At 36.0% G+C, this 14,848-nt stretch overlaps 1 protein-coding gene across 1 annotated transcript in view; it reads left to right on the top strand.

Moving 5' to 3' along the window:
• Positions 1-14,848, top strand: part of LOC150105439 (polycystin-1-like protein 1) — a 724,085-nt gene that overhangs the window by 447,145 nt on the left and 262,092 nt on the right. Inside the window, exon 31 of the mRNA XM_090394152.1 lies at positions 921-1,094. Coding sequence (XP_090250278.1) covers positions 921-1,094 — 174 coding nt within the window. The remainder of the gene's footprint in view (positions 1-920; positions 1,095-14,848) is intronic.

The following is a 14,848-nucleotide window of genomic DNA, read 5'->3' as shown; positions in this document are numbered from 1 at the left end:
GGAAATAACTGCATATATGGTGAATCTGCATAATTCAGTTTTTTTTTTTTGAGGGGGGAGGGGGGCTTAATAAGGTCAAGGCCTCTGTTAAAGGTGCATTAATGAAAAGTGAGGTGATATTAAAAGTGTCCATGATGTCAGACAGAGTTAATGTTTTAATGTACAAAGAATTTTTAATAAATGGATAGTTGCCTGTAAGGGAGGAAATTGATGTGTATAAATGTTTAGCCAGTTTGTCGGTGGAGCTGTCTATGCTATCTACTGTTGAATGAAGGGGGGGGGGGAGGATATTGGACTTGTGAAACTTAGGGACCCTGTATATCCGGTGTAGTTTGATGTGATAAGGTTTAAGATTTTTGGTACTCTCTTTAGGCTAGGATGTAACTTTTTTTAATAATTTGTACACTTTTTTCTTTTGGGATTTTGTAGGATCCGAATCTCTGATCTCATAAGTGGAGAAGTCTTTAAGAAGTTTATTCATTTTTGTGTTGTATACTGCTTGATTCATAATGACAATAGCATTTCACTTAACAGCTTCAGTTACAATAATATATTCTTATGTAGCTTTCTAATTGCTGATATTTCTTTTGATGGAATGTTATTATATAGAGGGTATAAGAGGGGTTATATATTATAGAGAAGGGTGCCATGTAAGAACGTTAGGTGTCGGTTACAATTTAAATTCTTTCTACAGTTACTTAATTAAGTTCTGTATGTCTGTCACAGTTATCATTACAACTCTGATGATACTGAGTAGAAAACCAGTGCAATATTAGTTAGTTTAATAAATATATTTCTTTCCTTGTGGTGTTGGTTATACCATTATTGTGAATGTGTATGTGTGTTTATTTACTGTTTGTCTAATAAATAAAAATCTAGAACCCTTGCCTACATGTAACTATTTTATTTTCTGTTTACAGATTTTTAAACAGAACCTCATCCACTACCTTCATGATGTTAATATTTGGCCATCAGTGTGCTTTCAGCATCAGAATTCACTCTTCACGAATGTTCAGAGGCTCACTTGTTTTCTCTCAATTACTCTGAGTTCAGCTGCTCTTACTGCTGTCGGCTACAAATATCATCTCACTGGGGTAAGATATTTCTTTCATAATTTATGTATTTAACTTTCAAAACATATAGTTCTATTTATGAATTTTTTTGGCTTCATTAAAAGATCGTTAAACATGCTAATAACTGGATTAGAACTTTAGCATTTGGGATGCCCTCAAACAAAGTGAGATTGGTCATATTTCGAAATACTTGGAAGTGATCTTCTCATCACTGGGAAGGTTGCTAATGTCATGGGTTGGTGACCCAGCACAAGGCAGTAATTGACACAAGAATGACTCATAGTTTACATATTGGCATAGGGAAAACTTACTTATCTGAGGTTGAACATACATATGGGAATGGAAATTAGAGAAAGAAAGAATGCAAAATCTTTGCAGAGGTTAGGAAAGACAAAAGAGAAAATGAAATACTGTTATGATAGGTGAAGAATTATTCCAATGAAAGGTTGGAAGTACAAACTCGAGGAAACTAGAAGTATTGGGGGGCTGGAAAAATCCAGTGTGGGCTCAGCCACCGCTGGAACAAATTTGTTTGTGTGCACAAAAATTATGCAATGCCAAATGGAGTTTCACAGGTTTCAAATCCGAATGGGTTGATAACGATGTTATGTAAGGGTAACCATGGGTCCAAGGGGATGTTGAAATGCATGTAACCAATGCCAGAAATATGAGAAATAAAGGAGAGGAGCTTTTAGTATAGGTCAACTCAATCGGGGAGCCTTGGTTGATAGAAAATGATATAGTTATAGGATTAGAATGTAAAAGGTATTCTCATGGAGGATGGAAGATATAGGACAGGATATGGGGGTATTGCTGATGATAGCTAAAGAACGTCAACCATTAAAAAAATAGAAGTTGGATATTAGGTCACGGCAGAAAGGTTCATTTGTGGCTCTTTGATGCAAGATAGAGTTAACAGAACATATATTGTTGGTTGTGCTATAGATCAGAGGAGTCTGCTGGAAGATGTGAATGTCATGCATTGCAGATTAGCACAATGAGTGCATGCTGAGCAGTTATTAAGGTGGACATCAGCTATGGGGGCACAGGTTGTAGGGAGAAAAGTAGGCATAACAACAGGGAAGTAGAATTTATAAAATTGCTAAGGGATAATTCCAAACTGCATGTCATGAAAGGGACCAGAGTTTTGAGAGTGTTGGATCTGGTAATAGCATCAGAAGACATATCCATGACAAGGTAGACACTTTGCCTCCATTTGGGGAAAGTGACCATGCAGTCTTGCTCTGGAAGATTGCTAAATCCCTGTCAAGAAAGGGTTTATGTTGAACTATAAAGCTAGTAATTATGACAGACTTAGGAGGCAGCTTGGAACAGTGCCATGGCTTAAGAAACTACAGAAGATAAGAATATATGGGAAATGGTCAGAAATTGTTTCACAGAAGTATCACATTGCATACACATGTTCAGGAGGATAAACCATTTGGGAGTTAAGTGGATGAACAGAGAAAGCAGATGCCAGGAAGGGGGAAAAAACATTGTGAACATAAAGAAAAAAGGTGATCAGCACATTCATGAGAAGTAGTACAGAGTGCAGGCAAAAAGGGTGACTTGTATGGTAAGAAATTCCAAATGAGATTATGAAAAGAAAATTAGCTAAGCAGACCAATATTAAATCCAAAAGAGTGTTTTTGCTATGTAGCAAGTAAGAGGAAAAATGAATATGAAAGTATGACTTTAATTAGTGCTGATTGCAGGAAGGTGACAGAAACAGTAGAAATAGTTGAGTTGCTGAGTGATCGCTTTATAAAGTTGTATCATCCAGGTGGAGATGTTGCAGCTGTTGATATTATTACTATTATTATTATGGGTACTCCATGGAGTCAAAATACTCATTCTGGGAGACCCATACCATCGATTAACACAATACCCCAAACATTGACGGGGTTGTGAGCACCTCATCAATGTTGGCATGCACATAACCACCTCTGGAAATCCATTTCACTCATTCACCACTCTTTAAATAAAGAACCTGGTCAGCCCATCCTTACTCTTAGAGAACTTCCAAATGTACCCCCTGTTTTTCCCCTACTCTCTATGCATCGAAAAATTTCTTTTGTGTCAATCTTATTGAATCTCTTTAGTAACTTATAAGTTTCTATCATATCCCCTCTCTTCCACCTGTTAGCTAAACTCTGCAACCCACACATCTTCAATCTTTCCTCATAGGGCACATTCCACAGGCCTGTCTTCAGCTTGGTCGTTTGTTTCTGAATCCTCTCCACTACTTCCTAATCCCCAAGAAATGCAGGTGACCAAATCTATGCACAGTAGGTCAACATGTGACCAAATCATAGTCTTATAAAGAGGGATAATAACATCCTATTCTTTACTTCTTTAGCATCCACGTAATCCTCTGAGTTATTTTGTAACTTGCAATATGTCCTCTGAATTTCAGAAATTTGAAATTTCTGTGCACCCTCTCCCCTACATCCCTAGTCTCATTAATTTCCTGTAAACTAGTATCATCAGTATGATATGAAGTATGTAATCTTTTCATCCCAAAAGTGATGAAACCTTACATTTTGCAACATTGAATTGACAACCATTGTCCTATGCCCACACTGCCAATTTATTTAAATCATCCTGTATGATATCTACATCACCTTTATCAACTATTGCCCTCTCTAGTTTTGCATCATCAGCAATCAACTGAATATCCCCCTTCAAATCTTCCACTATATCATTAATGTACAAATTTAAGGTGAATGAACAAATATGACAGAGAATGATTTCAGAATTGAGGTAGATAAACAGGAGATACTCAGTATATCAAAAATTATCAATGTGAATACAGCAGTGGGACTGGATGGCATGTCAGCCCATGTGATATTTGAATTGCAAGAGAATTTGCAGCAGTACCTGTCGAGTTTCCAAGGAAGTGGAAAGAGCATAAGATTGTTCCATTATAGTGGCTCCAAGACCAAAGTAACAAATTACAGACTATTAATATTTAAGGAGGTGTGGGTAAAGTATTGAAAAAGTTGGTAAATATAGAATCCAGCAATGGGTGAATTGGAATATGATGCTCTATGGTGGGAAACATGCCTTTGTTAAAGGTAGATCCTGCCTTAGTAATTTACTGTCATTTTATAATAGTGTGACAACAAATTAAATAAGGGAAATAGCTACACAGTGATATTGGTATGATTTTGCAAAAGCATTTGATAGAATACCACATGGGAAACTATTACTAAAGTGGCATCAAATGAGAATGGATATGAAAATGGATATCCTCTGGTGTCTGACAGACAGACACCAGAGGATTAGAATATGGTGGAGTGTAATCTAGGAGAATGAGGATGATTAGTAGAGTGTAATATAGGAGAATGGTGGAGTGTCTTAGGGCTCTGTATACAGTAGAGTTTTAATTTGTTTATTAATGATATATGGAATGATTTAAGGGAGGGGATATTCAGTTGTTTACTGATGATGCAAAACTGCGAAGGGCTTTAGTTGATAAAGATGATATAGAGATCCTGCAGGATGATTTAAATAAATTGTCATTGCAAAGGATAATGGTCTCAAATTGTAAGACTATGTACCTTTTGTTAAGAAGATTACTTAATGTGTATTGCATTGATGGTATTGAACTGCAGGAAATTGATGAGGTTATGGACTTTGATGTAATTGTGGGCAGAGTTGAATTTCATATGGCATATTATTAAAGGGAATATATATATCAGTACTTGAAGTAAAAAAGCTATCACAAACTTGAAATGTGGAAAGGCAGCTGGAGTAGATATTCAACCAGATATGCTAAAATGTGGAGCTGTAAAAGTTTTACAGTAGCTATACTGCATAATTCTAGAGCTTTCTAGAGAAACGGCTAAGAAAAATTGTAGGGGAGAAGCTGGGTTCAGGCCAAACAGAATTTGTCAGGATCAGATATTTTCATTTTAAGACGAATAGTTGAGAAATCATGGGAATATAACAGGGATCTGTATTTAATTTTTGTAGCTCTGGAAAAGGCATATCCCAAGCTGCCAAGAGAAAATCTCTTCAAAATGCTATAGTTATATTGTGTAAATGGAACATTATCAAGAAATACATAGTCTCTATTTGAGTTGTAAATCAGGACTATTGTTCATCATGCAATGCAGCGGCTGCACTGCATAATCCAGAAGGCCTGGGCAGAGGCACAAATTCCAGATGATTGGAGTAGATCTGTCATAGTACTCATATACAAAAAGAGAAATAAAACTGAATGTGAGAATTATGGAGGCATTCAGTGTTCCTGGTAAGATTTATGCAAGTATACTTAGAAATGGTTGAGAAGGATTGTGAAAGGGAAGCTTGGTGAAGAACAAACTGGATTCAGGCCAAATAGAGGCTGTCAGGATGATCAGATTTTCACTTTATGACAAATAGTTGAGAAACAGTGGGAACCTAACAAAGATCTGTATTTAAGTTTTGTAGACCTGCAAAAGGCATATGACAAGGTGCCAAGAGAAAAGTTATTCAAAATGCTAATGGTGTCAATGGAGCAGTATATCAAGCAATACTTAGTCTCTATTTGTAAGTCTGTAGTTAGAATTGAAGGAAGTACAGGAAGAGGGTTTTATGTTAAATCCAGTGTCAGATAAGGATGTGCATTATCCCCTCTGTTATTTATTATCTATATGGATCACATTATGAAGAAAAGTAGTATTAAACCTGATATCAAAATTGGAGATGTTGGTCTCTGCTCTTTTCTTTATGCAGATGTTATACTCCTAAATGAATTCAGTATAAGTCTGCTGGATTCCCTGACCAAACTGAATAACTGCTGTAATAAATTTAGTATGAAAATCAGCATTAAAAAGACAAAGACAATGAAAATAGGCAGAAATGTTGAAAGCATCAACTGCATCCTGAATGGAGAACCTATAGAACAAGTAAAATAGTTCAGCTATTTAGGCACAATTATTATTATTATATGACCTCCTTGGATTCAGCGACTCATTGTGGGAGATGCACACTGTTGCACACAATCCTCAGCCAGCTGTGCCTTAAACTGATTCAATGTGTCTGCATTCATAACATACCCAGGCAGTGCATTCCACTCACCAACCACTCCCCATGAACCTGCTCCTCATTCCTCTGCTCACACCCTCCTTATACAGTTTCCAGTGATGGCATCTTTTCTATTCCCCTCTCCCATTTTATGAAAAATATCCTCCATGTCAACCTGATGACAACTCCTGAGTAGCTTATATATCTCAGTCATTCCTCTCTTCTTTCTTTCTCCTATTTATGAGGATTTGCAACTTACATTCTCTCAATCTGTCCTCGTAACTTTACATTCCAAAATCCACTTACCACCTTTGTGAATCCTCTCTCTGGACCCTTTCCAACATATCCTCATCACCATGAAAACCCGGCGACCAAATATGTGCGCAGTAATTCATATGAGGCTTCTTCAAGGCCTTACACAATGGCATCATAACCTCTATTTCTGCATGCCAGGGTCCATCGCATCATTCCATTATCCGATGATCTTCACAACTTGTGCAATATGGCACCTGAATTTCAGGTCCTTGTCCACCATCGATCCTAGATCTCTCATTTTACAAAATTTTATAAAATTTTACACCACATGTAAAATTTAGTATACATTGCATCCCATCACTGCTTATCAAATCTCAAAATCTTAGTTAATTTTTATTGAAGTGACAAATTAAACTTGGAACTTGTCAGCAGAATTAGCAAAGCTGGTATAATAGGAAGTCAACTGAATAAATTTATATTGAATAAGACAGAGATTAGTCAAAACACTAAACTAGGTGTATACAAGACAGTGTTGAAACCAGTTTTAACTTATGGATCTGAGAGCTGCATTAGAAGTAAAACTCTTATCAAAGACTGGAGACCTCAGATATAAGAGTCCTGAGAATGATTAGGAGACTTAACAGATGGCATCAATCACAGTATCATATTAAAAAATGAGGCTGTTAGGAAAGAAATTGACATTATTAGCATTCAGGAATGTGTTAGCAGAGCTAATCCCAGGTGGTATTGCCACTTAAACAGAATGGGAGAGGAAAGATTATCTAATCGAGAGTTCTAGGATACGAGGAAAAAATCTGATAATATTGGAATATTGACATATGATAGTCTAATCTGGAGGAAAATTGTTGATAGGAAGTTTGTAATGATATAACTTTTCATGTAGTATTATTATAAGATCCTGTCCACTCCTGAGGATATATGACAGGAATTTGATGATGATGACATTATAAAAGTTGGAAAAATAGCTCAAAGGTTTACACGGATGTTGAAAAACACACTAACGTAAAGGTAGGGAGGTTATTATCCCTATTTATAAGGCTATTCAGTTGCATCTTCACCTATGCACATATTTGGTTACATTGGGTTTCTTTTTGTCCAGGTGGTGGTGTTGGTGGTGGAAGGGATGCAAAGACAAGTGACCAAACCGGTGACAGGATATGGAATTATCCCTATGAGAATACGTTGGGATGAATTGAAGTTTTGTGGGTTTCAAAGAGTTGTTGGTAGGCAGATAACAGGAGATGTGATAAAAAAATTATAAGTTACTAAAGGAGCTCTATAAGTTTACACAAAAGAAAATTTTCATTACACGACGATTAGAGAGAGAGAGAGCTAGGAGTCATCTCTATAATTTTTATAAGAGTGTACTTAGTAAATTTGTTTTTACTACATTTTCTTGCTTGCAGAGTGGTGAATGAGGAATGGACTGACAGGATTAGCTTCAGTGCCCTTAGAGTGAATGAGTTTAAGGAGAAGTGTGACTGGTATTGTGTTTATAAAGGATAGTGTGGGTCTCCTTCGGTGAGACTGCAGATGTAATAGATACCCATATAGTAATAATAATAACAAGAAGAAGAAGAATTTTTATTCCTTTCAGGATATCATCCTACCATGTTTCACTTATTCCAACAATTTTTGGACAAATAAACTAAATTAGTGAACCATTTTCATCTCCTTTATTTCTGATTCTCCTTGCTTTCATAAATAAACACAACAGTTCACTCTTTTGCCTATAACCAGTCCTACCCATTCCACCTAGTGGTAGGGATTTTCCCACCACATCTGTCCATGCTCAATCACCTCTGTCACCATTTATCCCATGTATCCCTTCAGACTCGGCTACTTACATTAGATCCCAAGCCATTCCATTTCTATGGCAATCATTCCCACACATGGCCTACTACTTCCAATGTCTGCTCTCCATAAGTCCTGTTTCCCTGACCCCCCCAGTTTCCCTGTCCCTCTTGCATTCCCATTCTCTCATCTGCTACTACTACCACCACCATACAACCATTTAGTCTCTGTTTCACATTCCCCATCTTTCACTTCACCTCTTATTTCTTCTGATCTCAGTACACTTACTTCTAGCAACAGTCTCTCCATTTAACTCACACCAAATTCATTCAGATTCAATCTGTTGCTTTTGTATAAATCAATTCTTTTCTCATATACCTCCAAACATCATTTACAAACTGCACTCCCTTTTCCTCACACATCTGTGTTATACCACTCATGATTCTCACTCTCCATTTCAACTCATCATTGTCATACCTTGGCAACACATTGACAACCTTTTCTACTACACTGTTATTTTTTGCTTTTTTCTCAATATTCTCCTGATATCCATCCTTATATTCTTCCTATGTCCAACCAAATTATTTGTTCCCACAACCACTGCTACCCTCGTTCTTTTATAGTTCTCATATCCAAAGCATCAGTTATCTTGCTCATCTTTTTTTTTTTTTTCTATTTTTTCTACATGCAATGCTTTTGTACTCTTTCATTCCTTTCCCCCCCAAATGCTCAATATCACTGCTCGCATTCCTGATTTTATTTATCATTCTGAACAATTCTTTCTTTGAATCTTGCATTCTATCTCTTTCACTCTCACAGTCTCATTTCCTCTTTTTCTGCTATTCCTTTGTTTTGCTTCTCTACTCTAGCCTGTTTCCATTTCCTCATTCAATGTTTTTTTTTTGCATCCATCGGACTTACTTTCATTTCTTCATTTATATGTTCTTTCATTCCCACAGTCTTGCTTGCTTTTGTTCCATTATTCTCACATTCTTTTGCACCTACATTTATACTATCTCTCATTCCATTAGTCTGTTTTGCATTTGTTGATAACTCTCAGTCTAATAAAATATGGCACTTTCTACAATATAGTTATGCATTTAAAAACTGCAGCTGTATACAGTAGTTTTTTGCAGCATAAAATAAAATGTGAATTGGGACAATTAGTTATGTTTATGGTTTTAAGACTATTTAAGTTTATTGAGGAGGTTCTTAACAATTTTAACAACTCACCTGGTAATAGCGCAATTGAAAGAATAACAATATGTTGTGGTCTCAGTTGGAAAAGGCCTAAGTTCGATTCTCATCATGACAAGAGGAATCTTTATATGGATATATTTCAATAGAAGATGAGTTAGCCAATCTCATACAGATGTAGCAAGGTTTTTTCTCCCAGAAACTCAGGTTTTTAATCCCATGTGCAGGCAAATCGGCCTTGAGAACACACATATAATTTACAGCCAATAGACATGAGTGGTGATGGGCAGTAGATGGCGCTGTATGTAGATGATGATGGTTGTAGTAGGAGTAGTGGTTCTGTATAGCTGGTGGGTTAAATGGTGAAGACTAACTAAGAGTTGAAGAGTAGAGCTCTCCCTTGATGACTCCTTAGAGGTATCACATAATAATTGGTAGCAAACATTTAAACGAATATCTCGATATTCGGTTTCTTCTTGATTTGAATATTTCATTAAATCTGATTAAATTGACTACTGAAGCACTTCTGCTGAAGCAGGCAAAATGTTTTGTTCACTAGATTCAGCAGTTAACTTCATTTTAAGAAAGTTGAAGAAAACTTGAAGTTATTTAAGCTGACAGCTGTTATTTAAAATAGAAACTTACATAAAAGAGAAGATCAGAAATATCATCTTAGAAATTCTTTCGAGATGTAAAATAAATGATGTTACATCACAACAGATACAACAGGAACATTACAGAGACATTTTTTTTTTTCCTGGCAAAAGTACTGAATGTAATTAAAACGAGGAAAAGTCCAATGAAAATACTGTTGAGTCTAAAGAAAAAACGTTAATGATGGAAGAAGAATTAAAGCAAGTTTTAAAAGGTGAAAAGTTCTTTAATGTTGTTGCCATTCTCATGAACAGAAAAATACAAAGAAAAAGAAAAGTAAACTTGGAAAAATTCTATAACACTTTGCTAACAATCAGCCAAGATCAACAAATGAAATAACATTTTCAGTTACAACAGTTTTGTGCAAAAGATAATTCAAAATTGGAAAACGTCATTTTATAATTTATTTTTAAATTATAATTTAAAATTTATAATTAAATATGTTACCTATTTATTATAGTTCGTTTTTCTAAATTGATACACTAAAACACATTCCATTTTAACCATTTAAACTGAAAAATATACTATCATCATCATCATCATCATCATCAAATTCCTGCCATGTACCCTCAAGGGGTGTACAGGATATGATAGTACTATATGAAAAATTTACATCATTACTAACTTCCTATCTACAATTTTCCTCCAAATCAGTCTGTTACTTGTCAAGACTCCAACATTATCAGATCTTATATTTCTATCGTCTAAGGCACTTTGTACCGTATCAATCCACCTATATCTTGGTCTTCCTCTGGGTCGTTTTCCTGCCAACCTGGCAGAGAACACTTGTTTTGCTAATCTTTCCTCTCCCATTCTATTTAAGTGACCATACCATCTGAGATTAGCTCTGCTAACGCATTCCTGGATGCTGACAATGGCAAGTTCTTTCCTAATATCCTCATTTTTAATATGATATTGCCATTGATGCCATCTGTTCACGCCTCTAATCTTTCTCAGGACTCTCATATCTGCGGTCTCTAGTCTTTGGTCAAGTGTTTTACTTCTGACCCAGCTCTCATATCCATAAGTTAAAATTGGTTTGAACACAGTCTTGTATACAGCTAATTTAGTGTTCCGACTAATTTCTTTCTTATTCCATATGAATTTATTCAATTGACTTCCCACGATACCAGCTTTGCTGATTCTGTTGTCTATTTCTATATTTAGTTTACCATCTTCAGTAAAAATTGTGCCTAAGTAGCTGAAATGTTTTACTTGTTCCACAGGTTCTCCATTCACAACACAGTTGACATTTTCAATGATTCTGCCTATTTTCATTGTCTTTGTCTTTTTATTGCTGACCTTCATACCATATCTATTACAACAGCTATTCAATTTAGTCAGAGAATCTTGCAGACTTGTAGCGGATTTATTTAGAAGTATAACATCATCCGCATAAAGCAAAGAGCTGACATTAACATCTCCAATTTTGATATCAGGTTTAATACCACATTCCTTCATAATGTGATCCATATAGATAATGAATAACAGAGGGGATAATGTACATCCTTGTCTCACACCAGATTTAACATTAAACCATCTTCCTGTACTTCCTTCAATTCTAACTGCTGACTCACAACTCAAATAAAGACTAAGTATTGCTTGATATAATGCCCCATTGACACCATATAACTGCAGCGTATTGAATAGATTCTCTCTTGGCACCTTGTCATATGCCTTTTCCAAATCGACAAAACTTAAATACAGATCTTTGTTATATTCCCATGCTTTCTCGACTATTTGTCGTAAAGTGAAGATCTGATCCTGACAGCCTCTATTTGGCCTGAATCCAGCTTGTTCTTCACCAAGCTTTTCTTCCACAATTCTTCTCAACCGTTTCTCAAGTATACTCGCATAGATCTTGCTAGGAACATTCAGTAGGGAAATACCTCTGTAATTCTCACATTCAGTTTTATTTCCCTTTTTATATATGGGTACTATGAGAGCTCTACTCCAATCATCGGGAATTCGTCCCTCTGTCCAGGCTTTCTGAACTATGCAGTGCAACCACTGTAAGACTCTTATACCACCATACTTCAGCATTTCTGGTCGAATATCATCTACTCCTGCTGCCTTTCCACATTTCAAGCCTTTGATGGCTTTTTCTACTTCAAGTATAGATATGTATTCCTGACTGCATGCCTGGTCAGTGTTTTTTATCACTGTGCTGTCATCACTGCTTGTTTCATTTAGCAGTTTTTCAAAGTAATTACTCCATACTTCAAGGATATCTTTTTCTCCTGTTTTCATTTCACCTTTATCATCTCTAATTCCTTTCACAGCACTCTTTCCTCCATTCCTAAGCTTCTTCAACAACCTCCAGAATATTTTGCCACCTTCTTGATATTTATTTTCTATATTCTTGCCAAAGTCCTCCCATGACTTTTGTTTAGCTAGTTTTACACACTGTTTAGCTTTCTTACATTTGTCTCTGTATTCTGTAAGAGTAAAAGCTGACTTATTTGCCAGGAACTTTTGATATGCTTTCTTCTTTTCCTTCACTGCCTCTTTAACTTCCTGTGTCCACCAGGGAGTTCTGATTTTTTTATCTTTGCACACAACCTCACCACATGCCTCTCTGGCAGAATCAATCAATGTTTCCTTCAGAGTTTGCCACTGAATCTCCAAGGTTTGATTCCTGTTCTCAAACTCTTTCATTTTCTTTTCAATAATATTTCTGTATTTTAGTCTACAGTTTACATCTGAGAGCTGCTCAACTTTTATTCGCTTTAAAACTTTCTTACATGTTATTCTTTTCAATATGAAATTCAATTTTATCCTGCTCAAGACTAAATAGTGATCACTTCCAATTTCAAATCCTCTGTACACTCTGGTGTCCTGCACCAGGGAGAAAACATCACTATCAACAATAACATAGTCAATGAGACTTTTCTTATTCCTAGCCTCTTCTCTCCATGTGAATTTGTGCACATTTTTATGTTGGAACATGGTGTTAGTAATAACCAGTCCATGTCCTGAGCAGAAATCCAACAGATATTTGCCATTATTATTAGCTTTGCTCTTTTCTCCAAATTTTCCCAAAATATTTTTGTATGTCTCACAATCATTTCCTACTCTACTATTTAGATCCCCAACAAGGACCAACTTTTCCTTTTTCATTGTGTCAGTTGCTTTTTCTAAAGCCTCAAAAAATTCCTCCACTTCTACCTTAGTAGAACCTTCTGTGGGACCATAGGCACAAATAAGTCTCATTGTCCAGTTCCCCATTCTCATATTTGCCCACATTACTCTACTTGAGACTGACTGCCATTCAAGAAGATTAGCCTCGTATTTTGTGTTGAATACTATGGCTACTCCTTCTTTTCCTTGATTGTTATTGCCTGAATATAACATTTTGTATTTATTGCTCAGAAAGATCTCACCAGTTTTGGTCTTTTTTGTTTCAGTCACCCCTATTATGTCGATCTGGTACTTATCTAATTCCTCAGCTAGCTCCATTTCTTTGCCATTCAGGCTTCTTACGTTGATAGTACCGATCTTTAACTCTGGTGATGTTGAGTTGGGGTTTGTTTTCAGATTTGTTCCAGTAGCTGACTTTTCGCTGTTCGCCCTGGTTCCCTGGCGAAAACAACGGGGGCCTTGTTTAACCGGGCGACGCCCCAGCCGGCATGAAATTTTGTCATGTTGTACCATCATTTTTTATTTTGGTTTAACCAATAAGAATACAATTTGGTCGGCTAAATCCCAAATTGCCAGCCCATCCTCGTTCGTTCAGTATCAAAGTAGATACCCAACAGGGTGCACCACGAGAAGGTGAGGATTGGACATTAGGTCAGAAGCCCTGGTCGGTTCTCCGCATTCCTTTAAAGGCTATGTGGAGGTCTCCTCTCAGTTATACAGCTTTGACCCTTAAGCACCCCAAAAAAAATATACTAAATATACTAATGTACTAAAACTAATGTAATAAAAAAAATATACTAATGTAAACATAAATAATCTAGATACCTCAACCCAGATTCAGGTAAATACCCTCTTAAGTAAAATGGAGTTTATATATGCATATTTGTTTTAAATGGAGTGCAGTCAAATAAATGGAATGTGATTAAATATAATAGAATGTAGTTAAATAAAATGGAGTGCAAATTAAATTTTCACCAATTGTACTTTATTTACAAATGTGAATTTGAATTATTTATGATCAAATTATTTTTACAAAGGCAATTTTTTTGGTTATCACATTAAATAATTTTTTAAAATTTATTATTATTATTATTATTCCACCCTCCAGTCAATAGGCTCATCGTGGGAGGTTCATTCAACTGACAACATATTTATCATATAGAATCTTAAAATCTTTAACAATTTTTACATTAACAACATATTCTGGTAATGCATTCCATTCACTGACATTTCTCGTTGTAAAAAATCTACTCCTCACATCCCTCTTCACCGTGCTTTTACATAACTTCCAGGGATGACCTCTGGTTCTTACCCTCTCACCTTCTACTCTTTTTATAATCCCCTCTGGATTAATCTGATAAAATCCTCTCATTAAATCCTCTAATTCCTTAAATGTCTCTATCATATCACCTCTTTTTCCTATTATCCACCAAACTTTACAATCCACATTTCTTCAACCTCTCTCTCTCCCCATAGCCATCATTCCGAAGTCTGATATTGTCTTAGTCATTCATCTCTGAATCTCTCCAAAATCTCCACATCACATTGAAAACCAGGTGACCAGATCTGAGCACAATAGTCCAAGTGTTGTCTGACCAGTGCCTATGGCGGCACAACCACTTCCTTATCCTTGCATGTTAGAGTACTTTTTATCATAGCAGCACTATGATGTACAGACTTTAAAACTAGCAAAATGCCCT

The sequence above is a fragment of the Typopeltis vanoorti genome, chromosome 6 (genome assembly GCF_054136105.1).
Source record: "Typopeltis vanoorti isolate ZY-2024b chromosome 6, IOZ_Tvanoo_1.0, whole genome shotgun sequence".
NCBI lineage: Eukaryota > Metazoa > Arthropoda > Arachnida > Uropygi > Thelyphonidae > Typopeltis > Typopeltis vanoorti.
The sequence above is the reverse complement of the archived record's forward strand: the minus strand, read 5'-3'. Positions and strand labels throughout refer to the sequence as shown.